The 26,161-nt window shown below is 36.8% G+C and overlaps 2 protein-coding genes across 4 annotated transcripts in view; one reads left to right on the top strand and one right to left on the bottom strand.

The window, feature by feature from the left end:
• The window catches only part of PIK3CA (phosphatidylinositol-4,5-bisphosphate 3-kinase catalytic subunit alpha), an 87,796-nt gene extending 75,238 nt beyond the window's left edge, over nucleotides 1-12,558 (top strand). For all 3 annotated transcript variants that reach the window (XM_078068960.1, XM_078068962.1, XM_078068967.1), the window contains 7 exons: nucleotides 1,003-1,109; nucleotides 1,629-1,750; nucleotides 2,581-2,659; nucleotides 6,482-6,652; nucleotides 7,209-7,326; nucleotides 7,435-7,586; nucleotides 8,405-12,558. In XM_078068960.1, the coding sequence (XP_077925086.1) occupies nucleotides 1,003-1,109; nucleotides 1,629-1,750; nucleotides 2,581-2,659; nucleotides 6,482-6,652; nucleotides 7,209-7,326; nucleotides 7,435-7,586; nucleotides 8,405-8,675 (1,020 nt within the window). In that variant the 3' untranslated portion in view covers nucleotides 8,676-12,558. The remainder of the gene's footprint in view (nucleotides 1-1,002; nucleotides 1,110-1,628; nucleotides 1,751-2,580; nucleotides 2,660-6,481; nucleotides 6,653-7,208; nucleotides 7,327-7,434; nucleotides 7,587-8,404) is intronic.
• Nucleotides 12,559-17,744: 5,186 nt separating this feature from the next.
• KCNMB3 (potassium calcium-activated channel subfamily M regulatory beta subunit 3) lies at nucleotides 17,745-23,544 on the bottom strand. Its single transcript, XM_036115908.2, has 3 exons — nucleotides 23,297-23,544; nucleotides 19,312-19,510; nucleotides 17,745-18,143 (listed from the first exon to the last, which is right to left on the bottom strand). The coding sequence occupies exons 1-3, from the start codon at nucleotides 23,542-23,544 to the stop codon at nucleotides 17,745-17,747; spliced, it is 846 nt and encodes a 281-aa protein (XP_035971801.1).
• Nucleotides 23,545-26,161: the final 2,617 nt, after the last annotated feature.

Here is a 26,161-nt window from a genome sequence, read left to right as displayed (position 1 = left end):
GAACAGTTTCTTTGGGTGGTTTCATGCTTTATCATAATAGTGATAAAGCATTGGAAGCAGTGTGCTAACATTAGGGTTGATAGTGATAGAAAAAGAAATGCCTTTACATGAGCAAGAGCTGCTCTAGTCAGTGATAACTAGATTTTCCAGCTACTCACTTAGCCACAGTGAAAAAGGAAAAAAAAAACTTTATTACTAAAATCACAGCATGAAAATTAATTTATTATGAATTCCTAGCTTCTAACCTCTTTTGTCCCCCACTTACCTTTTATATCTTAGATAGACGAAGATTTCCTAAAATGAAATGGCAGTTATTGCATGATATAGCTCAGCAGTCTGGGCTCTGGTTTCAGTTGATTAAAGAGATGTTGCTGCATATATACCGGAACCTGAGTATAGTGTGCGACTCGATGTAACAAATGTTTTTATAAGTCCTTTTCCAAACAATTGCCTTTAACCTCGCTAGACCTTTTTTACCCAACAGAGAGGAAATGAAATGGTGTTTTCTAAAGCAAAGCTTAAAAGTAAAGTTGCTAAGCTAACCTGATATCTCCATAGTTTTTTCTCTATAACAAAGGTCAGCAAACTTTTTCTTGAAAGGCCAGATAGTAAATATTTTAGACTTCACAGGCCATGCAGTCTCTGTTGTAATGACTCAACTCTGCTATTCTAGTGTGAAAGCAGCCAGTATCTAAATGAATGGGCATGGCTATATCCAGTGCAGTTTGATTTACAAAAACTGCCGTAGTTGACCAAGCCCTGCTCTAGAGCCAAAACAATGCCTGTGTCAGCGTGCAGAGTTCTTACAGGACAGGACACAGCTGCCCCTCCTGCCGCTGCCTGTGGTGTGTTGCTCTGTGTCCGAGAAACCTTTCTAATCAGAATACACGATACGGATTCATACACTATACAATACTGAGGTTCCAACATATAAAAGAGATTAGCAGCTAGTTTCACCTTTCACGAAATCAGTTTTGAAACATGATTATGCTCATTTATCAGGTACAGATGAAGTTTTTAGTTGAGCAGATGCGGCGACCAGATTTCATGGATGCTCTACAAGGTTTCCTGTCTCCTCTAAATCCTGCTCATCAACTAGGAAATCTCAGGTAATGTACCTTATTGGAAGTTTTATTGATATATTTAAACAAGCACCCTTCCTGGAGAAAATCTTAAGAAAAGTTAAAATGTCCATTATAATTAGAATGTTCAATTATATATACTTCCCTCTGCCATTGTCCTACCTTGCAAAATAAGTTGTTCAGATTTCTTAAGTTCAGAACTGCATTTAGTCAGAATGAGTTTTTATTACTTTAATAACAGAGTTTAAAACTTTTCTCTGGCCAGAATTTCTGGTTTCATTTCAAAAATGAAATGTAATGTCTGTAAAACGAATGGCATATCCCTATATTTGCTGAAAATTCATATGCTATTATATAAGAAAGTTTTAAGCTTAATATTTATTTTTTTATACTCCCTTAGAAATGAATTCATAAATGAAATTGAGAAGGTTTTAAGTTTTTATAACACTTCAAAAAACTATATTGTCTGTGTATTTTAAAATAAATTTGAGGGTAAAAAGAATTTAAAAAGTAAGGTGCCTAGTAAAGTTTTTAACTATTTTAAAGGCTTGAAGAGTGTCGAATTATGTCCTCTGCAAAAAGGCCACTGTGGTTGAATTGGGAGAACCCAGACATCATGTCAGAGTTACTCTTTCAGAACAATGAGATCATCTTTAAAAATGGGGATGGTAAGGAAGAGTATTAATGAACTTATGATGCATGAATTTAGCTATCTTTTTATACACAGGATATTTATGAATCACGAAGACTATCGAAAGCTATTTAAGGAATATGCATGTGGTAAAATATATAATATTAAACGGATGTCTTAACCTCTAGAAAATGTATATGTAATTATTAAAAAGAAAAGAAGTACTAAATTTAGAATCGAAAGGCCTGAAATAAGTTTCTAACTATTATTTACTTAGCTGTGTGAATATCCATTCATTCCATAAATACTTGATGTGCTAGGCCATCCAATTGTAAGAATAAACAAAACAGAGTCCCTGCTCTCTTAAAGTTTACAGTCTAGCAGGGAGAAGAGAGACATTAAACAAATAATTACAAAAATAAAATTACAATACGGTACAAAAGAAAGGTGTAGTCTGCTAAGAAATCTAAAAGAAGGTCCTAATGTACTTGGAAAACAGGCTGTGGCAGGAAGCAATGGGAGGATCAGGGATGGGTTTCCATTGAGAAATGACATTTCAGCACTGAATTCTGTTAACCCCAATATTTATAAACAGGTTCAAATTTAAGGATTCAAAAAAATAAGTACTTTAAATGTTTAAATATAAAATTTTTATGAAATACATGCTAGCTTATCTACATTGTTATACAGATGGGGTTATGCAGATACCTTAGAAATGGGCTAGAGAATCAAAATACTGCTTCTTTACAGATTAATTTGAAAAGTAAATTTAGCTGTATTTATTTTCTTTTGAAAGCAACGTGATGACCTAACACCCAGGTTTGCATTTATGGCATTAAGTGGTGATACATATTATTTGAATTGCAGATTTACGGCAAGATATGCTAACACTTCAAATAATTCGCATTATGGAAAATATCTGGCAAAATCAAGGTCTTGATCTTCGGTAGGTAACCAGTAAGGCAACATATATGTTGAAAGTTATCCTGAAAAAGTAAACTATTAGTAAACATCAGTTATAAAGCATAAAGGGGCATGTATCTATGAAGAAATGTAGGGAGTAGTAATTAATACTAGTTGATTACACTACTTTCATTTGTCTTCCTCTTCCTTGGCATAGAATAGCTAAGAGATGCCACTAGGCAAGAAGAGCTGTCTCTCATAAGTTGGCAAAGACTGCAGCTGTGTCTGGAGTGTCAGTTTTTAGGACAGGACATAGGAGGCACAAAAGCCCCCTATTTTCATTCAGAAGTGATTAAAAGAAAGTTTCTTTCATAATATAAATTTTCTAATTTTAAAACTTTATATAGCCTCTTAATCTTGAATCAGTTTGACACAAAATTTATGAAAAGAACTCATCTTAAAGCTTTTGCCATTCTGTTGGTTTCTGCCCGACCTTCTGCAGTTATGTCTAAGTTTTCAGTCATGCTTCATCTTGTCCTTGTCATTTCTCTCTCACAGTGTTCCCTTCTCTTTCTCGTCTCTTTGCAAATCTAGAGTCATTCCAGCAAAGGCCACTCTCTCCAAAAGAATTTTTGTCCATAAGTGGGCATAGGAGTCAACTCTAGCTGCACCAGCAGAGCAGATTAGGGCTTATTTGTATGCCTATTAAAGATTGAGGGTAACTAGTATGTAAAAATATATCAGTGACACATAGTAGAATCATCTTGTTGCAAAGAAAAAAAAATGGACATGTCAAGTAATTTGCTAAAGCACAAAATTAGGTCATCAACTTCAAATTTTTAACTCCTGATTCTTTGCTTCGTCCCTTCTGCTTTCCTGTTTAAAAACAGTGTTACATGAATCAAGTTTCCTCTTTTGGTATAATTGTCTGTGTCTGAGAGATATACATTCCATTACTACCACTGCCCCCAGGGAAGTATAAAACAAAAGAGAATGCAGAACTAGACAGAGTAAAGGATTTAACTATATAACTCTGGTAATTACAGTATTTAATTTTAAATGAGTGACTGTGTTAAAAAGCATTTAAAGTTAGGCTAGATCATTGGAAAGTAAGTTGGATCTTCAAGAAGTTTTTAAGTCTTAGAATATTTTCTAAATTTTTTTAACTTAAGTAATTTAAGCAAAAATTTTTATTTAAAGTTTCATTTTAAATAAAAAATTTATTTTAAAAAAGTCAGGGCATTTTTATTTATTCTTGCCAAAACTTGGATTCTCTGCTTGTTTTGTTTTGGTTTGGTTTGGTTTGGTTTTTTTATGTCACAAGCCTTATAGGACTGTGTGACTCTTTAAACTATGAGCATGTTCAACATTAATAAAATTAAAATGTAAAGTAAGAGAGAATGAGCAGGAGTACAACCTTAAGAAATTCCTACATTTACCAGGGCAGGTAGAAGGAAAGATTCCGTAAAAGAAATGGTCAAAGGGATAGGTAGACCAGAGTAAGTAATTCACAGGACCCAAAAAAGGGAAGAGATTCACAGTTTATAGCATCAGGTGCTTCAGGGAATGTAAGAGCATAAGGACTATGAAAAAACCTTTAGATTTGATGATTCATGGTTAACTGTAAGAAGAGTTGAGTCAGTAGAGTGGTAGGCAATAGAAGTTAACGCTACATGGAATTGAGAAAATGAAAATAAGTGAAGACTGTTACTCTTTTAGTGACTTAAGAAGTAAAAGAGGGTGGCTCAGTCAGTTAAGTGGCTGCCTTCAGCTCAGGTCACGATCCCAGCGTCCTGGGATCAAGCCCCACATCGGGCTCCCTGCTCAGTGGGAGCCTGCTTCTCCCTCTCCTCCCGGCTTGTGCTCTATCTTGCTGTCTCTGTCACTCTCTCTCTCTCAAATAAATAAATAAAATCTTTTAAAAAAAGAAGTAAAAGAAAGATGGAGAGCATAGACAGTAGCTTAGGAGAGCATCAGAGCAAGAAAAACCATACTTTAGTACTTATGTGCCAGTTGGGATGTTTTTCCCATTGTGTGTTTAACTGCTTACACCTCCCTTGACTACATGTCCTTTTTACTACCCTGTGATGAATAGGAGGTACCCATATAGCACTTCTGCTGCATACCCAAGTATGGTTTTATCAAGAAAAGGCATTTATGGGTTATTAAGGAGTTGCAAGCCATACTAACTGCTTTTTTCATGGAACCATTTTTACTTAAAGAATAACTAATAGATAAGCTTTCATTATTGAGACATGGGTATTTGGCAGACATTTTCTTGAAAATGAATGATACGAGCCTATCTCTTCAAGGTGAACAACTGACGGTATTTGTTGTCAAAGATCAAATTTGAGCTTTCAAGCAAAAATTAGAATTTGGAAAAAATTGTATGTACCACCATAAGAGCTCCCCCAAAGTAAAGACTTTTCTGATGAGATCAGTGGTAATATTAACAATTGTGATTTTTTTTAGTTGGTACAATGAGAAGTATCACCATCTGAAAGATCTTTGTAACTCAGTGAACTAATATCTTCCAAATGACCAGTGCAGGATATGATCAAGTCACATGTGGGTAAAAGTCCCATTCAGAGGCAAGATAGACAGATTTTAATGTAACATAGTATGACGAGTTTATTGGTATGGTTTCACATTCCGTATTGCAACTTGAGAAACTACGTTTTGTCCAGTTTTGGAATAGTATCAAAGAAAAATATTTACAATTATCTGAAAAGGGTATTACAGTACTCCTGCTTTTTCTACCTACATAATGGAATGAGGCCAGATTTTCCTCATATGCTTCAATTAAAACATTGCATTAAATTGAATACAGAAGTATATGTGAGAATCCAGTTCAGTACTATGAAGCCAGACATTAAAGAAATTTGAAAATATGGGAAAGTGTCACTCTTCTTACTAAGAATTTCTTTTTTAAAGATTTTATTTATTTATTTAAGAGAGAGTGCAGAGCAGAGGAAGAGGGAGAGAGAATCTGAAGCAGACTCAGTGCTGAGCACAGAGCCCCACAACCCCAAGATCATGACCTGACCTGAAACCAGGAGTCAGATGCTTAACCGACTGAGCCACCCAGGGACCCCAAGAATATTTTTTAATATAAGGTTCTTTGTTTCATAAAAGATGTTATTTATATTACCACATAATAGTTTGTTATTTTCTTTTTTTTTTTTTTAAAGATTTTATTTATTTATTTGACAGAGAGATAGAGCCAGAGAGCACAAGTGGAGAGAATGGCAGAGGGAGAGGGAGAAGCAGGCTCCCCACTTGAGCAGGGAGCCCGATGCGGGGCTCGATCCCAGGACTCCGGGATCATGACCCGAGCTGAAGGCAGACGCTTAACTATCTGAGCCACCCAGGCGCCCCTAGTTTGTTATTTTCAAATGAATACTTTAATTTTTTCTCTATTTTAATTGCTAATATCAGTAGATATAACCCACATAAATAAAAGCTCTTTGGGATCTCAGTAATTTTTAAGAGTATAGAGGAGTCCTGAGACCAAAAATTTGAGAACTGCTGCCCTAAAGTATTATTTAGATGTCAGCTAAACAAGCTGAAATTCACCCATATTTTTTAAGTCATAAATGTTGATAAAATTTTAATTGCCACAATAATCTTAGTGCTTTTCTCTCGTACAATTAGGTGCTTTCTCAGTTGAAGGTTATAACAAATGATGGCAGATAATTTTGAGGATTTTTCTAGTATTTTTCTAATTTTAAAAGAAAACCAAAGTTAAAGGAATAAAGGTTATGCATGACAACTTTGCATAAAGAATATTCCGGTATTAGCCTATTAAAATATTTGTTGTTTCAGATTTCCGTCACTTAATTGCAAATGTCTTGATCCTTTTCAGAATGTTACCTTATGGTTGTCTGTCAATTGGTGACTGTGTGGGACTTATTGAGGTGGTGCGAAATTCTCACACGATTATGCAGATTCAGTGCAAAGGTGGTCTGAAAGGCGCTCTGCAGTTTAACAGCCACACACTCCATCAGTGGCTCAAAGACAAGAACAAAGGAGAAATGTGAGTCTGTTACTTTTTTTTCCCTATGTCAATCAAAGGTTTTGTTAGATGGGTCTTTGAATGGTTGCGTACATTTCTCTTGAGACCAGAGAAAACATTTGTACTTACTTTGGAAAAAAAATATGCTTACCTTTTGAAATATTTGAGATTTTGTGTTTGAATGATCAGAATTACTTATAATTTTGGTGAATCCCTATTTACCCAACTTATACATCCAATTTTAGGTATCGAAAATGTGTTTTTCTCCTTATTCTTTTTTTTCAAGGTCAACATTGAACATTTCAAAATTTACTTCTAGTTCATTGTTAAAATGATTAAAAGAAAATTTTTTTCATGACACCTTCAGTATTTTTTCACCATAATAAGACTTATGCTTTAGTCAGAGGATAGCCAGAAATGTCCTTTCTACCTCAAATCTTTGGACATAATTACTTCTTCTTCTTAATGTCAGTGATTGTTTTCAGTCTTCAGTACAGACTGACCATCTTTTCCCCATTTGGACTGGATGACTCTATATTACCACACTACTCATTAAGTGTTTATTTCTTCTTTGTAGATACGATGCGGCCATTGACCTGTTCACACGTTCATGTGCTGGTTATTGTGTTGCTACCTTCATTCTGGGCATTGGAGATCGTCACAATAGTAACATCATGGTTAAAGATGATGGACAAGTAATAGCTTCCTCTTTTTAAGATGTTTTCACATTCTTAAATTTATTAATTCAGGATATTGTACTTCTGCATTTGTCAAGCTATAATATAATTCTTTATTTTTGAAAGCTGTTTCATATAGATTTTGGACACTTTTTGGATCACAAGAAGAAAAAATTTGGTTATAAACGGGAACGTGTGCCATTTGTTTTGACACAAGATTTCTTAATAGTGATTAGTAAAGGAGCCCAAGAATGCACAAAGACAAGAGAATTTGAGAGGTAAGTTCAAGAAATCAAAAATACAAAGTACAAAATTCTTGCTGCTCTATCAAAAATAATTGATATTTTTCAAGCAATTTAAAATATGTTTTATTAACATTCTGGCCTGAGCATTTTAGTGTATTTATTTATTCTTGTTTTATTGTGTTTATTTTTAATGCTATGAAGAAAAATGGAAAGAAAAACCAATTTATTAATGAAGGCCTGAAATGATTTAAGGCCTAAGAAAGTGATTCTTAAACTTCTTAATATATTAAAGGTTTTTATTTACTACTATTTAAATAATTGGACTACACCTTCTGTATACTGATAAATAATGTATAGTGCTTAAGACAATATTTTTTAGTCCTACAATTTGAGGAAATCAGTCAGCTATAATTACCACATTTATTTATAATTTTTCTGACCGCTTTCTGGTATATAATCAGTCTATCTTAAACCTTAAAGTACGTTCAGAAACCTTGTATAAAATTCCATTTTATCTGCAACTCTGTCCTGGCCCTAGCCTAAATCCTAAAGGCTTTAGTATGGACCAGTTCTTATATTTAATAAATCCTCAGTAAACTGCTGATGTACCAGGCATTATCCTAAGGTGCTGGTGATAAAGCAGTAAACGGAATCCTTATGGACTAACGGAGTTTACATTCTAGCGTGGGGTAAAGAGAACAGAAAGTGTTGGTAAGGGGAATGGGAGAGGAAGGCTGTTTTTTATAGGTTTGCCCAAGAAGGCCTCTCTAATGATGTGACATTTGAGCAGAGACCTCAAGGTATTAACCCCATTCGCTCCATACTGATCAAACTATTCTTATTACTTATAGGTTTCAGGAGATGTGTTACAAGGCTTATCTAGCTATTCGGCAGCATGCCAATCTCTTCATAAATCTTTTCTCAATGATGCTTGGCTCTGGAATGCCAGAACTACAATCTTTTGATGATATTGCATACATTCGAAAGACCCTAGCTTTAGATAAAACTGAACAAGAGGCTTTGGAATATTTCATGAAACAAATGAATGATGCACATCATGGTGGCTGGACAACAAAAATGGATTGGATCTTCCACACAATTAAGCAGCATGCTTTGAACTGAAATGATAACTGAGAAACCGAAAGCTCATTATCTGGATTCTATACTGCACTGTTAATAACTGTCAACAGGCAAAGACTGATTGCATAGGAATTGCACAATCCGTGAACAGCATTAGAATTTACACAAGAACAGAAATAAAATACTATATAATTTAAATAATGTAAACGCAAACAGGGTTTGAGAGCACTAAACTAGTTCATTTCAAAATTAAGCTTTAGAATAATGCGCAATTTCATGTTATGCCTTAAGTCCAAAAAGGTAAACTTTGAAGATTGTTTGTATCTTTTTTTAAAAAAGAAAACAAAACAAAAAAACCCCAAAATATATAGAAATGATGGAGAAGGAAAAAGAATGATGTTCTTTTTTTGTCTTGCAAATGTTCTATGTTTTGAAATTGTGGACACAACAAAGTCTATTATTGCATTAGGTCCAAGGAAACTGAAGTTTGGTGTTAAATTACATTGAGAGTAGAAAATAATGAAGATTTCTTATTTTTCCATTGCTGTTCAATTTATAGTTTGAAGTGGGTTTTTTGACTCCTTGTTTAATGAAGAAAAAATGTTTGGGGTGGAAGGGACTCTTGAGATTTCACCAGAGACTTTTCCTTTTTAATAAATCAAACCTTTTGACGATTTGGGGTCTTATCTGCAAAGTTTTAGAAGCAGTCACAAATGAGACCTGTTATAAGGTGGTGTTTTTGGGTTTTTTTCTGGACAGTATTTACAAGAATCTGATTCTTATTTCCCAGGGAAATTCTGGGCTCCCACAAAGTACAATAATCATCAGAGAGAAAGAATGAGCAGGACTAGTTCTTGCTCCAGAATTGTACAGTATTCACCGTAGGTTGATTTTTTTTTTTCTCCTTTTGCAATTGAATTGAATACATTTTTCATGCATGTTTCCAGAAAATAGAAGTGAGTATTAATGTTATTAAAAAAGATTATTTTTTTTATTAAAGGCTATTTATATTATAGAAACTATCATTAATATATATTCTTTATTTACATGATCTGTCCCATAGTCATGCATTGTTTGCACCCCAAATTTTTTATTGTTCGTAGCAGCATGGTCAGCTTTCCTCTTGGTCTGTGGGTGAGGCTCAGGCACTATCCCATTTATACCAGGGACTAGTGTATAACTGCATAAGGAAAACAGATTAAAGTTCATCCTCTTTAGTTTTATTTCTTTCTGTTTTCATATGACTCCCCCATTTTCCATCTTCTTTTATAGTCGATAATGCCTCAGTCAGGAAACTAGTTACCAAAATTAACACAATATAGAGTATCTTCCTGATTGCTTCAACCCCTCTACCAAGGTATGCTCATGAATAATACTTTATAATATGGGGGAATAGAAACCATGAACTTTTTACCTTTTTAGGCTATTTATGCAATATCTGGATAATAAAAGTAGGACCTTAAACCATTTTAAGATCATGTCCCATTTCCAAGCTATTAGGGCTCACTGTCCAACTTTATTAAATTGCATTTGAGTGCAGGATACATTCTTAAACACTTTGGAAAACATTAACCGAAGGTGTAGGGGCTAATGCTAATCATCACTCTAGAATCTCATATTTTATTCAGTATTTGAAATGAATGATTAATGCCCTAGGAAATAGCTTTAGCAAATGTCCAGGTGCCACACCAGAAAAAGTGCAATAATTTACTGACAGTTTTCTAGATTAGGCATATTATTGGAATACAAAACTCTATAAAAAGTGCACATTATATACTCTAGTAAAACAGCATCACTTAAACGATATTCATTTATGAAATCAGTTACCTATAATAGAAGTCTTGAATAGTAAACAAGGGACTCTAATACAAATACTCTTAATATTTGGCTATTTTAGAGCCCTTAAAGGGCCTAATTATTGGAGACTTAGGTACTTCACTAAAGCATGTATATAATATTGCCAACAAGAAAAATAAATTTGAAGATTAGGGGAACTTATTTCTGTAAACTGTCTTGGAATAGTTAAGAAGAATTTAAACTCCCATTTTAAGCAGGAAGCCAAATAGATTCTTTTGCAGATGTAGATTTCATAACTTATTAAAACTTCTTTAACATTTTGTGCCTTTTAGATATATTCAGTTAATACATACTAACATCCCAGTCTTTTCTATATCAGGGATTAATTACAGGAAAACTTAATGAAATGGTACAAATCTGAAACTCTGATGGTGGAAACTGAAGATTTAAGAGAGAACAGCATTTTACCCGAGTGCCAAAAAAGCTTTGAGCTTCCTTGCACAAAATTTACATGATTTTTGCATGTCTCACATCAGTCCAGCTAGTCCTCTTCCCCTGGGACCTCTCCACGATTAAAACACAGCCCCATAGCTTATTTCATCTTTTACATTTATTTTCAACAGTTATTACAACCAAGTTAATTCTATTTGAAGAGGTGTAGACAAATTTTACAAAGAATGTAGATTAAGTGATATAGCTAAAAGCAAAGCAAATTTTAAATGAATCCAAGCAGAGTTTAAGCAAACAACATTAAAAATAAGAAAAAAGGCTCAGGTAGTGCTCAGAAGGCAAAGAATCAAAAATTGAATGCTACATGGGGTGACTAGGCTGTCAAGTCAGTGGTAAGCTGTTTCCAGGTACTTCAGTGTCCTATCACTTCCCATGGATTGGTCAGTTCCTGTGGCCAACCATCCTTATCATTGAATGTGGTGTAACTAACTTGACTTTACGGTTTTATTTGGTCACTTGAGAAATAGTTCCTTCAATGACTATTTTGGAGGAAAAAAAGAAAAACCAAGCAGGTTTAAAGAAAATAAAACCTAATTTTAAACACATTCTACTAAGATATAATCTGAAAATCATGTTTTAACTTTTTATCATATTCTCAGTATACAAAATCATTTATTTTGAAGATTTTTAGACTGCTGTTAATTTGAAATCTGTTAATCATATTGTAGAATTTGGTTTTTAAAAAAGATGTTTCTAATTGGATTTTTTAAAGAAGAATGGAATTTGGTCACTATTTTATGATAGAACCTAAGCTTTCTGTGGTTCTTAGTGTCCTCTGTAAAACTCAGTGTCAAAGGAATCAACTTTGAGGTTTTCCCTTCTAATCTGCTTTATATTACAAGCCCTTTAGGAAATTGAAACCTGGTGAATATACAATGAATTGTAAAATATTTTAATGTGTAATTTTTTCAACTGTGAAACTGAATATTGGTTTTTTTGATGAAAACAGCTGCTGATAAAGTATTTTGTGTAAAGTGTAGTTCTTATTAATCAGGAAAATAATCAATGACTTGATTAGAATGTATATACCCTCTTGGATTTTATTTTCAGTGGATTGGTGATTTTCACATAGGTAAAACACAGTCCATCTGTATTCTTTTTCCATCAAAAATTGAGAGACTTAACATTATAAAAAAAATTACGAGCAGCCTATCTATTTTAAAGGAACCATGGAAATTTCACAGCATATAAACTTGGATTTGTTTCTTAATGATTTTGTAAATCCATGTAATTCATATTCTGACCAATAGCCCATGCTTGCCAACTCTTTGAAAAAATTGGATTTCCAGCATTATTTTAAAGCCAGCTAACAGGTTAACTTTTTCTGAATGTTTTAACTTTCTTTTGTTTCTGTGTCTGCACAAACTGCAGACCTGGGCTGGACCCACACACTCAGAATCCACCTTAAAAATCAATTTTGATGTCCAAGACATCCCTAAAATATTTCGGTTTAAAGACCATATGTGGTGTTAATGGATTGTGGTGCTTCTACTATTTAAAAACAACTTCATACTTCAGATGTTTTTGAGAAGAGGGGAATGTTGAAGGAGGGAGCAGAACAGGGAGGAGTTGTTTGAATGAATCACATTCTTCATATCCATCCTGCTCAGAAGGGGCACTTCTAAAGGAAGCCTTAGATGGAGCCTTCTAAGAGAAGGCCGAAAGTTGTGAGTATATTGTGCATACCATGAGGGAACTAACTCTTCATCAGGGATGGGATTGTGAAGGCTGAACTATAAAACTCAGCACTGACGGGATCTTTAGATAACAATTCTTGGTGACAGAGTAATACAGCTGGGCTGTTTTTTAAAATATAAACAGAAACCATTTTTATTTTTTAATTATTACATTAAAATTATAAGTGTATTTTATGTGCCATGGCCTGGGAAGCCTTTTTTTCTTTTCTTTCAAAAGCTACTTTCACTTTCTGAAAAGATTATGGGGTTTAGCTCAAGATAACTACAGTCCTGATAAAATTGGATTGGTAACTCTACCTCAGAAGGTTAATAAGAAAAAATAAGTAAGTGAGTCACAATTCAGTGCTTCAGGCTCTTACGTTACAGAAATTTCCAGAGCACTGTAGTTTAGACTTATAAAAAGTCAGAGTTGGCATGCCTTATTTTTAATGGCATTGGAGACTTGAGAAAAATTTTCAGTTAAAATTTAATCATTGCTCCAGCCATGGAAAAGGCTATAGCGCCAGGAGGCTTATGGTACTAGGTTCTTGAATTCGGCATTCGAAATTAGTTGTGTTCTCTTTTCTTTATTATTAGTGAAATTAGTGTGTGTATATTTGCACACATTTCTATTTGTGTACACACTGCTTGCTAGCCCTAGTCAAGAGGCATCTTTTATAAAAGGTGTAAACATCAGGTTCTAAAGTTCAAAAGTGTTTAGAATTCATTAGGAGTTTCCCAAGTTGGGATGTTAGTTTTTAAATAAGCTTATTTCATCTGAGTATTCCACTTGATTAAGGTTTCACACTTCCTTTTTATTCATGAAGCGCCATTCCTTTTCCTTAGTTTTAGACATGTTAATATTACAACCATGCTAGTTAGCATAAAGTGACAGTTATGAGCCATAAGGAAATTTTCTGACTTAATTTTTACACAACTACATATGAATTTTAGTAGAGGGTTGGGGGCGGTTGGGGGGGGGGGTGGGAATCAGTCCATTGTACGTTTAGTGTAGTTTAGGTAACTGATTTTCACTACCAGCAGTAGACTCCATTCTTCACGTTGGTAAGTATGGAAAGGTTTTATTTTTAAATGCATTTTGTAAGCCAGTTAAGTCTATAAATCTATCTGAAACCTTATTTAATCTGTCACTACAATAATTTTGTGGTTATGCTAAGAGCCATGTATATTTTTAGGTGATTCTTAACTTTTGTTCCTCCTTCTGAGTAAGCAAGGAGGCAGAAAACTTTCATTGTTTTATATTTTCTCAAAATATCTTTAATAAGACTAAACTTCTTAATTCTAGTATGAATTTCCAAATGTGTCATGATCTATCAATTTCATAAGAAAAAGCCCCTTATCAGTTTTAATTTTTGTTCCAAAGAGTGGTTGGAGGGCTTGGACTTCATGTGGTTTCTAGAAATGTTTTTGGCTATGGAACTTAAGTTTCAAATACAATTAATAGTTTCAATGTGACTTAGTCCTCGGGCTTAATTGGGTTGAATAAAATCTAAAAGAATATATCCTTTTGGAACCTAACACTTTAATATCTTGGAGAATGTGGCACTACCAAAAGAAGACTACTAACACATCAAATGTTGACTTTGGAAGCTTCCAGAAGAAGCCCCCACCACCCTTTTTTGGCCCCTTTTATTGTAGCAAATCTATTTCTCTATATTTTGTCATTCTATGAATTGAAGTCCTATGGTATAATGCATTCGTTAGGAGAAAAATGTTTTTAAATGTTCTTTTAATGATGGCCCCGAAAGTATTTGACACAGCAAGATGCATGTGTTATTGTACTGAGAATATAGAATAATACAGTGTCACTAAATTTAAGACCGCTTCCCAGTCTTGCTGTTCCTAGCAAGAAGTTTGGCCTGTGACTGCACTTACTGTTTGTGCTCATCAGAAACTGTCAATGTCTGCTTTTCTTTTAACTTTGCAGTCTGTAACCTCACGCTGTTTATTAAAAAAAGAAAAAGAAAAAAATGACTTGTGTCCAAACAATCCTTAGTGTACTATGTATTTTAAACCAAAAAAAAAAAAATGTGATAATTATATTTTGCCTTTTTTTGAATACTTAAAAGCAAACCGGTGTTGCTAATAATCAGAATTTAGCTGAACTTGAGTTCTTACCAATAATGACTAAGAATAGTTGATTGAAAACCTGAAACTATTATGCCTTAAAAGCCAATTTTTCTGCCCCAGTAAAGTGATGAATATTGAGAGAAATATCTGTTTGAATTTTAACTTCCTTTAAGTATAAGGAATTATGTGTTTGTATTTCAAGCAAAAATATATGGATACACATAAACGTATGAATGTGTTTGTCTATATGCAGACAGAAGTCAGTTAAAGACCAGAACCTATAAGTGAGGTTAGGCTAGAAGCAAACTGGTTTTGCTTTCAGTTATCATAAACCTTGCAAAAGGGGAGTCTGGGCTTTTCTTGAACCAGTAATACATGTGGACATTGATACTTTGTACTTCTAAGCAATTAACAGCAAGTAATAGCTTAAATTTTGTTTCTTTGCCAAATGGTTTGCATGACTTTGAATTAACATTGTTCTAAATTGACGTTGTTCTCCAAGCATAATGTCTCTCTTTCCTGAGATGAGATTAGATGAACCAAGTAGCCGCACTCTGTGAGTGGAAAACTGTAGTAATTGAAACATTTCAGGTTTCACACTTTCACTTTTTAGGTTTTAAATCAGTGATTTTGAATTTGTTAGGAGAAAAATCCCAAGAATTGCATGTTGTTAGATGCGTATCAAACTAAGAAATGGACTAAGACGTGCCCTTAAGTAATCTATAGACTCTCAATTTGCAAAATGATTTAAAATATGTATGCATACATCTATTTTATTTCAGGAAAGTCTTTGGTATACAAAATAATTTACCACAACCTCTTAAACAGCATGTTCTGGACCTTAAATGTATATTATATTTAGCCAAGAGAAGGTGGGAAGGAATCCTCTTCTCCAGCTCCCTACACTAGCCCTTATAACCAGCTGTCCAATGAAAGGTACCAAGGCTGACTGAATTTTATTTTTTAATAAGAATTGTATATATTTAAGGTGTACAGTATGATTTGATATTCATGTATAGTGAATAATTATAGTCAAGCTAATCAATGTATCATCTCCTCACCTAGTTACCTTTTGTGTGTGTATATCTGTGTGATGAGACCACCTGAAATCTACTTTCGTAGCAAATTTCCAGTACTCAAGGTAGTATTATTGCCATCGTCTTCATGCTGTACATGAGATCTCTAGACTTATTCATCTTATAACAAAGTTTGTACACTTTAATTAACATCTCCCCATTTCCCCAACGCCCAGTAATCACCATCCTACTCTATGTGTATCCTACTCTGCTTCTATGTATTTGACATTTTTGGATTCCACATATAAGGGAAATGCAGGTTTTTTCCCTTTCTGTGTCTGACTTAACATAATGCCCTCTGGGTTTGTCCATGTCATTGCAAATGGCAGGATCTCCTTTTTTAAGTCTGAATAATATTCCATTGTATGTAGATACATACCTCATGTATATGTGTGTTCAGTGTGTGTGTGTGTAAGATCACAATTTACTCATCTGTTGATGGACACATATCTTGGCTATTGTCAATGATGCTCCACTGAACTGGGGAGTGCAGATTATCTCTTGGAGGTACTGATTTCATTTCCTTTGGGTATATACCCAAAAGAGGGATAAGGCTGGCTGAATATTGAAACTTAGCAAACAATTTTTTATCTACTAACATTTTTGAGCACTTTTACTAGACGCCAGAAATTGAGCGAGGTGTTTTACATACTCTACCTTGTTTATTCCTTAACCCCATGAAGGAAGAGATTATCCTCATTTTCTAAATGAGAAGAGAAAGGCTTGAACCTTCATTTCGGTTCAGCTGAATTGCCCAAGGATACATACCTGAAAAGTTGTAATTATGGCCTACGAATTCACATAAAATCCTCTGAGACATGTTTTTTTCTACCATTCCACACTCGGAAGAGGAGAAAGCACCAAAATTGTTCATTACTTGTCAAGTCAATATTGCTCTAATTATCCAGTCTATTTAGTCATTTGTGACTTGAAATTCACTGCGGAAAGGCATAATAATTGACTTAGAAGCAAAATTTCTGTTTTGATTACATCTGCATATAAAAGTTGCTTCAAAAGTCTCATTCTTTCTATTGTCCGTGATGTATGACTTCGTAGTAAAATTTAAAGATACTTTAAGGCACATAGGTTTTCAGAACAAACTCTGTTTTCAGCTCCTATTCAGCTTACTCTGGAAAGCACTTGTTGGGAGAGCCTTGTGACATTCATTAGTTAATAACCACGTTGAGTCATTAATTAAAGTACGGACATTTGCTGACTATCCACGTGGGACTTGTCTACAATGCGGATCATCTGACATGAATGTTAAATTCCATCCAGTACAGCCTCTCCCTGCTTCACATTTCTGGCCGTCTCTCCCACTCCCACCAGAATGTGCACAAAGAATAAAATGAGCTTATGGAAAGCATAATTAACTAGAAAAATGTGGCTGAAAGCAAAATTACATGGTACATGGCAAGGTTAAGTATGAATAGCTCTAAACTTAGCGAATTTGCTAGGCAGCCGCTTTCTTCCTTTATCATGAATGGGGAGGTAGAATGGTAGGCCCACATTTTTTTGAAGTTACCAGATTATTCTCTTCCGAACAGTGAATGACTTGCTCTTCACCAAGATTGTTTTGAGAAATACTTTGATGTGAACTCTGTTGCCGACAGCGAGGCTGGTTGTTCAGTGGTCAGTAGGTAGATGCCCTCATCATGTACTCCACACCGACGGGTTCCACGAGAGCCGAAATTAGATCAAGCACAGCTACCTGGAGCCCATGTTGCCGTGAAGGAACAAAAGTGCTGCTTTGGCTCACGTGGAAAGAAATGTGGGGTAAAGGAAAAGTTTGTGTGTATTTATAGAATAGATGGAATACATAATGAGGCTTTTTAAAAATGTTGTTTCCCATGTGAAATATACTTAATTTGAATTGCCTCTACATGGTTAGTCTGCAAGCAGGCACCATTAGATCCTCAGGCGCAAAAATTGCCAAGCATCCGAAGGCCAAAAGTGCTCAATTAATCTGGCCACCATCGTGAGATTTCTCTGCCCCTTTCTTGGCTCCTCCCCACACTCCACAGTTTGAATCGATGCTGTTCCATATAAGGTACTTTGCCACCTACCTCATCTCTGTGTGCAGTGCTATATTTCTCACACAGTAGAGACAGGTACTGTGTTAATCTCACCATGCCAACAATCAGGGCACCACCTAGCAGAGTCAGCACTGGCCAGAATAAACAGTGGAAGATAACCATTTGGTCATACTTTTTTATGAGAATGACATCTTCAAATTGGCTCTCTGGGCTGTAGAAACATGAAAAGGGTGTCCCATTTTTGTGATCGAAGAATTCCTTTATGTCCAGAGCACTGTTGAGCAAATCATTCCTGTCTCGGTGGCCTTTGGGTGTGTAAAAGCACTAGGAATATGGAGGAGGAAGAAAGATGAGGACACTGTCCCCAAACCAAGCATTTAAACAACAGTTTTAATTCTGAAAGAGCTTCAAACTGAAGCTATTCGTGGAGAGTTTCAATCTCAGGTGATGAAACCTGTTGCAGAGCTCATAGGGAAAGGTGGGCAGGAGGGCACCAAGTGAAATGGCCATTTCCAGGCACTAAGCAGAAATGTGGGAAGGAATTCTTTAAAATACAGACATTGCTGAAGAGGCAGTGACCAGCTTCATAAGGACCATGCTCCCTCCACATACAGGCACTCGGTCTTTGTCCATTCAACAAATATCTATTGAACTCACCATGTGCTTTCAACACCTATGAATGCCTCTAGCCTAGTTGTCTTGATTTCCCATAGTAAAATCTTTCCCTAAAGGGTAGCATGTTGTGACTTCTGCCCTAGGCCCACAGAGAGGGGTCCTACATAGGTTTTGGTTCCTGGAAGGCAGAACCAGTGAAGGGATCTGTCAGCTGGTGATTTTTTTTTTTTCAAAAAAGCTTGAGGTTTTTCAGCATATCCACTAGGCATTCATGGCACTGGGCTTAGGGCCTACAGAAATGTTTGAGACCTTAAAAATTATTGCATCCAAAACAGAAAAGAGAAATCATCAGATGGCTTAGTGCCTAAGTAAAGACAACAAAGTATAGCATGTCAACTAATCTAATACAACCTAATTTTCATAGTTAGGTGTAAATATACACTAAAAACATATGAACCAATTTAGTAACCTATTAAAATCAAAATTATAATAATTCTTTAAATCTCTTTGATACGAGAAATTGTTTACTTGATTTAAGGTGGGTTGTGAGTACATTTTAACATTTTTGATATGATGGAGAGTGGGACCTCCAAAAGTAAGACTGCCCACAAATGACTCTCTTCACTGGCTCAGCCTGTAAATTCTAGACACCAGTTTGTGAAATTGGAATAATTCCTTTCCATTCTATATACCCCATTTTTTCCTCAAGAATGCTTTTAGCTTCCTTTATCCTGATTAGACCACCGTAGAGGCGTTCACTGGAGGGAAACAGCTTTATCCCCAGAGATGGTCCTGGGGACTGCACTCCGCTGGGGACAGTCTGGCATGGAAGGAAGGCTATAATTAGAACTCTTTAATTACATGAACTTTACATTACCTTGGAGTTTATCTGGACAGCTTCTTCATTATAATGTAGGAGAGCTTTCTGACCTGAATGCGTGAGGTTCACAAACAGCTGAAGACATGGGTACTTGCCCTGGCCTCGGCAGTCCATACCACAGGTGAAAGCACAGTCCATCCAGTCATCCATGATATGAGTGTGGATGATAGTGCAGTTTGATTCTTCTCTCTGAGTGCTTCAGTTGGAAAAAAAATTATCTTCACCCTCTATAAATTTAGTTTTATATTTCTCTCTTTTTTTAAGAGAGAGAGAGCAAGTGGAGAGAGGGGCAAAGGGAGAGGGGGAGAGAGAATCTCAAGCCGACTCCATGCCCAGAGCAGAACCTAATACAGGGCTCCATCTCAAGACCCCGAGATCATGATCTGAGCCGAAATCCAAAGTCAAATGCTCAACCAACTGAGCCACTCAGGGGCCCCTAGTTTTATATTTCTAATGTGATAACCCAAGGCATTAGTCTATTTCAAGGTAATGTAGAACCATTACAGAAGGTACATAAGGGTTAGGGAACATGGAGAACATTGAGAAAGGGGATAAACAGCAAATTGCTAAGTTTCATCTCAATTATGACCCTCTTGGCATATTTCTCACTGCACCAACCCTTGGATCAATGGTTTTCAAACTTCAGAATCACCTGAGCAAGTTTGTTAGAGTGAAGAATTTGTGGATTCTATGGCTTCACTCCTAGAGATTTGGGTTCAGTTGATCTGAGTTGAAGCCCAAGAATCTATATTTAGCTGTATTTAAGATGCAGGTATTTGGCAAGCCATGCTTTGACAGATATTACTGTAACCACATACTCAGAAATCTCATCCTCTTTCATGCCTCGTCATCTCAAGATTGTCCTGATGGAAATGTGCCTTTGGGCACATTCACAAGGGGTCCAACCACAGTCAATGTGGCCCTTGGTCAATATAGCCTAGTAACAATGTACAATTCCATGTACTCTCTCTACTTCCAAAGAGCAAATAGAAATCATAGAAGGAATGTCTCATTCAAAAGTTTACTATGTTTTGGGGCACCTGGGTGGCTCAGTCATTAAGCGTCTGCCTTCGGCTCAGGTCATGGTCCCAGGGTCCGGGGATCGAGCCCCACATCGGGCTCCCTGCTCAGCAGGAAGCCTGCTTCTCCCTCTCCCACTCCCCCTGCTTGTATTCCCTCTCTCACTGTGTCTCTCTCTGTCAAATAAATAAAATCTTAAAAAAAAAAAAAAAGCTTACTATGTTTTTACTATCAGTAAGTTCCTTGAGGTTAGGGGATACATCCTATTCATCTTTATGTTGCTCAAAGCGTGAAGCACCATGCCTCCCACATAGTAGAGGCTCAATAAGTTACACTGAATTAAGTTTTACTTGGAAAACGTTCCTTTGAGAATTTGCACAAGTACTACACACACGGAATGTTCTAGGTGCTACGAGAAGTGGTAGACAAAATTCCTGCCCATGAAGATTTTGTGGTGGTGTTGAAAAGACAGATATGTATGAAATGATTAGAGGACAAATCTAAGGGTAAATGAACGTGAGAGGAAATGCTTGATTGAATGTACAGGACCAGCCCCTCATGCACCCTCACACATGTAGGTGGGTCCCTGTGTTTATTTCCTGGCGACTTAAACACAAGAAGTGAGATTAGCAAATTCTGAAGTCAATGTTTGAAAACCCTCATTGAAACTAGGTTCACACTGCACTCCCATTGAGATCTTTGGTCATGAGGAAGCATTTTCTTTAATAAACTCGGGAGACGGTGCCGTTTAAAATAATCTCAAGGCCGGGGCATAAAAAAACCACTGGATGGAGCCTAAGAAGAACAAAATATTGGGCGAGTGAGAATACAAATATGGAAAATAAGGTTCTCTTCACAGGTTTAACACTAGCTTGCTTTTTCACAAAATTAAATTCTGTACTTATTTAGACTAAGTATCTTAAAATCATACTTCAGAGTTGCCTGTTTATCTGTGTTAGAACTTAAGCTCTCTGAATTCCCATGCACAAGGACCGGGCCAGGCCTCTCCAGTAGAACCAGGGATGTATTTAGAGCTGAAAACATGAGCGTGTTCTTTCAATAACACTGTGTGTCTGCGTCTACAAGCAGGCAAAGTCCATCATTGGATTGAGAGATGAGAGTCTAAGGGAGTGGGGACAGGTACGAGCTATCCAGGTCATCTTCTGTGGAGCAAAACCAGTCTGTGAGGTGCCACAAGATCACAAGGCAAGAGACAGAGGAGAACGCATCACTCTTAAGCATCCACTTAATTACTTTAAGCAAACAATTTCCAGAAATGCTTAGGAAAGTAAAATGTAAATATAAGCCACAGTTTGGCATCAGGTTGTGGAAGGTATCCTTGAACCATCTCCCAAATTATCACATTTTAAAAATAATCTGACCTGGACCTGCACACATGCACACACACACACACACACTTTATTCAGTTTACATAGATATGTGTAATGTAGCTAGATAGATAGGTAGATATAGATACAGATCTCCCCCCCATATATATATATGATGGAGTAATAGGAAAGGGAAGTAGAAAGCTAGAAATCAAGAGTGAGGTACAATCATGTATCCTGCAGACCATAAGTTATGAGAACTGGGCCACAAATTTGGCTCTGAGCTTCCTAGCAGCCAAAGCAATGAAGGAAATACAACTACATAGAAGATTCCTGGTGTCCACTGAATAAAAGCTGGTTGATCAGAAGAAGAACATATTCTCCCAGTGTTAATAGCAGAGGGAAAAACCTCCTGGGCACTTCTAATAGTGGCGCTATGTACTCTAGCAATGGAGACCTCCACATTATTGCCCTAATAATGTAACTTAGGAATGGCAGGAGATGAATCTGATAAGTAACAAAAGCAGGCCACCTACTTCCTATCCTATGACCCTTTTTCTTCACTGAACTCCTAGGCCTCCCTCTCCCCATTCTCCCAACTTTCTATCATTCTTTGGCTAACCAAAGGGAAAGTGCCCCTTGCTTTTCCCCTATGCAGTACTGCCCTCCCTCAAAGTACCCCATGTTGTGTAAGCCATCCTCCAAAATTATACAGCTCCTCCCCTGCCCTAATGAAATCTCCCATCTTCCCTATTGCTTCAAACTTCATTTAAGTATTAGGAGGCAAGGAGTCTTATATCAAAATGACAGGCAAGTTCTTTACTGGCTAGGTGAACTTGGGCAAGTTACTTGGCCTTTCTGAGTCTCAGCTTTCTTATTTATAAAAGGAAAATTAAAATGATAATGGTACCATCATAGGTTTGCTATAGACTTAAATAGGATAAAATATAGTATATTTTGGCATATAGTATATGTTTGATAAATGATAATTGTTATTAGATGTATTTAATAAGGAAACCAATTAAAACAAAAGGAAGGAAACTAATATTTATTGAGCAACTACTATGTGCTAGACATTGTCAAACTCAAATAACTTTTGTTGTGCTCATGTAAAAGACTTAAATTAACTATTCCCTGTGATATCTGCTTGTTCGGGTTTTTTAAAGATTTTATTTATTTATTTGATGGAGAGACAAAGCATGAGCACAAGCAGGGGAGTGGCAGGCAGAGGGAGAGGGAGAAGCAGACTCCCCACTGAGCAGGGAGCCCAATGTGGGGCTTGATCCCAGGACTCTGGGATCATGACCTGAGCCGAAGGTAGACGCTCAACCGACTGAGCCATCCAGGTGCCCCTGATATCTGCTTGTTAAAGGAAGAATTTATTACCTACATGCATATCTAATGTATGGATTAGTTGTCGAAAGTATTTTTCAGACTGAAGAGGGGGAGTGGCCAAGGAATATCTTCGCTTTCTTACCCCGCTTCCTGCCAGCACTGAGAGACAAACAGGTGATTCTATTTTCCCTTAGACAATGATCAGGAGGGCTGAAGAAGCCAAAGCCAGCCTCTTCTCTACCTTTGTGCTTGGTCTGATCTGAATTGAAAATTCTGGGTCTCCTTTCTCTGCTTCTTACCTGAGCAAGAAAGGCTTTAGGATGGTGATTCCAAACAAGAAGAACATGAGGACAGAGAAGCCCATCATTGCAAACCCTAGCAGCATGGCTCGGTCCTCTCCAGCACTGGAGGGCAGCTTCTTGTGCACATCTGGGAGGTCTCCATCATTGTGGTCTATATTTCTATTCCTCCCTGAGACAGAAAAGGCTGTCCTTTGGAGGAAGTAGGAAGAAGAGATTTCAATAAGCTCATAGAGAAATGGGAACATTTACTAACTCATGGTGGGTGGAAGGATGATCCCATTTGCCGTCCACCTGAGGGTTGTGATCAGGTTCAGAACAACACAATGAAATCCCATGTTCAGAGCTTGATTAAAAGCCCACCTAAACAAGCTAAAATTATGTGTTATAAAATATAATTAACATAATATTTTTACATATAACGCAACAGTAAGGAAGTCTTTATTTTTTTTAAAGATTTTATGTATTTATTTGACAGAGAGCACAAGCAGGGGAGCAGCACGGCAGAGGGAGATGGAGAAGCAGGCTCCCCACTGAGCAGGGAGCCCGAGGAAGTCTTTAGAGATCTGTTTAATCAAGGGCTAGAAAACAATTACCTATAAGTAGTTTTCATTTGTGTTATGTAAATAAGTGCTATGAACTTGCTTATCTGTCAGGGATACTGCACGTTCCCCCTGAAAATAATTTTTACATTCTTTTATGAGTTCCACATGTAAAGAATGACTCAAAAAGTTCAGATTCAGAATTAACAACATCCAGAAATAGTAGGATTTGACTTGTTCTTTTATATTGTTCTTTTTTATGGAAAGGCAGCTTATCTACCATGGGGCTTGGTGGCCCATGGCCAGTCCATTCAGAATAATGAAGGTTTCACTTCTGTCTTCTCTCCCCTCACCCCTCTTCTCCTCCTCTCTGTTCCCTCACAGCTCTGTGTGAATGGCCCTACATGTCTCCTCTCCCTTTTTCTGCTCTGTACCAGCAAAGGATGTGATAAGTTATTTCACAGTGGGGGTCCAGTGAACAGTCAAGTCCAAAACAAAGGTTGCTAACTGGTGATCCATGGACAGCATCCAGCCCACAGATGTGTTTTGTTGGCCTTCTCTGTGTGTTTTTTTAATGTGGGATTAGTTGCTAACACTTTAAAAATTGTGAAATTTCTCATAAAAATGCTGATTACTAACTTTTGGAAAAAAATCATAAGGTCCACACTCCTGCCTAGGAACAGCTGGCCAAGCTAAGTAGAGGCTGTCCTTATGGACTGGCATGTCTTCTCCAATTTGCCATAGTCCCACCACTTCCTGTGGTCAATGTCATTGATTTGCAGTTCCTTGCTCAGTAGGCGTATGAGTCCCAGAGGTATTTCCACTTTAAGAGTCTTAACAAAATCTTAAGCCAAACAAATGCAGTTATAATGGTAGAAACTCAGACACCATCAAACTGCATAAAAAGCTTACTAAAATTTAAAGCCAAGCAAAAACCTTGTAAAGGAAATTGCTAGTTGTTTTCTTCCAAAAGTATATTTTATACTTTATCCCACATCCTTCCCCTTCCTTTCCCTAGCTCCTTTTCTCCCTGGCAACATCTTCAGAATTCAAAGACAGTGAGGGGAATGTCAAGAAATCCACGATGTTCTAGGAGCCTGCAGTGGGAAGCACCAGCCTCAGAGGATGGCAGCACTCCCGGGTTAATATTACTTTGGGAATCAAGGATGTGGTTTGAGGATTTTTAATCTCCTTTGATATTTTATTCACCCTCTATCTTTCCACCCTCAGAGAATGGGCAGGGAAAACAACTTTTTTAATGAAATTTGAGGCAGTACAATTTATAATTCATAAACAAATATGATAAAGAGAAGAGTTTTACCCATGGAGTAAGATTTGGATATTTTGTAGGCTTCCAGTACCCAATACCCTGTCTTTTCCTTCATGTTCTGAAACTGGACTTCAGTTGCTTCATATTGTAAGTCATCCTGGAGGTTGGTTGTAAGATACTCATGCAATCCATGCATGAAGAGACTTATTATGAGGTCTCTTTGGCACTTACAATATATTGATTTAATAAACCCAAGTATAATTGTTGATATGCAAAACTGGCATAATTTCAGTGTGCATGGACAGCATCCACACAGGGGACAACCTTTGATCACCTGACCCTGGTGGCCAAGACACTGGTGTTCCTGAGTTCCACAAGAATGTAACAATTAGAAAGAGTTCTTGGCAGGCCACCTCCCACCCCCACCCCAGGGCAATGCACAGATAGCAGACAAAAACACACAATCTTCCTGTAAAAAAGGCCTATTTACTTAGCCTGGAGCTTCAGGCTGAAGTACAGGCTTCAGGTTTCCCATACATCTAGAGGCTAAGAGGCACTCCCAGGGAACATAGGCAGGGAGACACAATCCTTGCACACCCTCTTGGTCTTGCTATAGCTCAATAAGACCTCCCAGAAAGGAGCTTATACACTTGTCTGGAGCCCTAATTTTTGCAACTCTCATCTAGGAGACACCTCTAAATCACCCAGTCTAAAGGTCAGCTAGTTTTCCAATTGCCCCCAAGGGACTGTATATATTTGCATACTTTTACAGCTGCTGCCTGAGGGTCTGAGGGTCTTCCAATCAGCCTTAAGCTAAGTGCTAAATGAAATTCCTCCCCTTGGAACACTAACAGGTCTTGACATACCCTCAACAGCTGGGACACGTAAAGAATAAATCGGGCAGTTTAGACAACCACAAAGAGACAACCAAGAGCTAGGGAAAGGGTGAACAAGAAGATTCATCGCCTACCCAAGGCCATTCCTTCAAGACTGAGAGAAGGAACTATTTTGCCCAATACATAGAATCCAACACAGAGTCAAGCAAAATGAGGA

The sequence above is a fragment of the Halichoerus grypus genome, chromosome 1 (genome assembly GCF_964656455.1).
Source record: "Halichoerus grypus chromosome 1, mHalGry1.hap1.1, whole genome shotgun sequence".
Taxonomy (NCBI): Eukaryota; Metazoa; Chordata; class Mammalia; order Carnivora; family Phocidae; genus Halichoerus; species Halichoerus grypus.
The sequence above is the reverse complement of the archived record's forward strand: the minus strand, read 5'-3'. Positions and strand labels throughout refer to the sequence as shown.

Bases quoted from the DNA above. Each gene is read 5' to 3' on its own strand.
- KCNMB3 (XM_036115908.2), bottom strand. From the start codon at position 23,544: ATGTTCCCATTTCTCTATGAGCTTATTGAAATCTCTTCTTCCTACTTC. The intron at 19,511-23,296 runs GTAAGAAGCAGA...TTCCAACTGAAG, and splicing joins CTAAAGCCTTTCTTGCTCAG to CACTCAGAGAGAAGAATCAA. The intron at 18,144-19,311 runs GTAATGTAAAGT...CCATATTCCTAG, and splicing joins CTGTCCAGATAAACTCCAAG to TGCTTTTACACACCCAAAGG.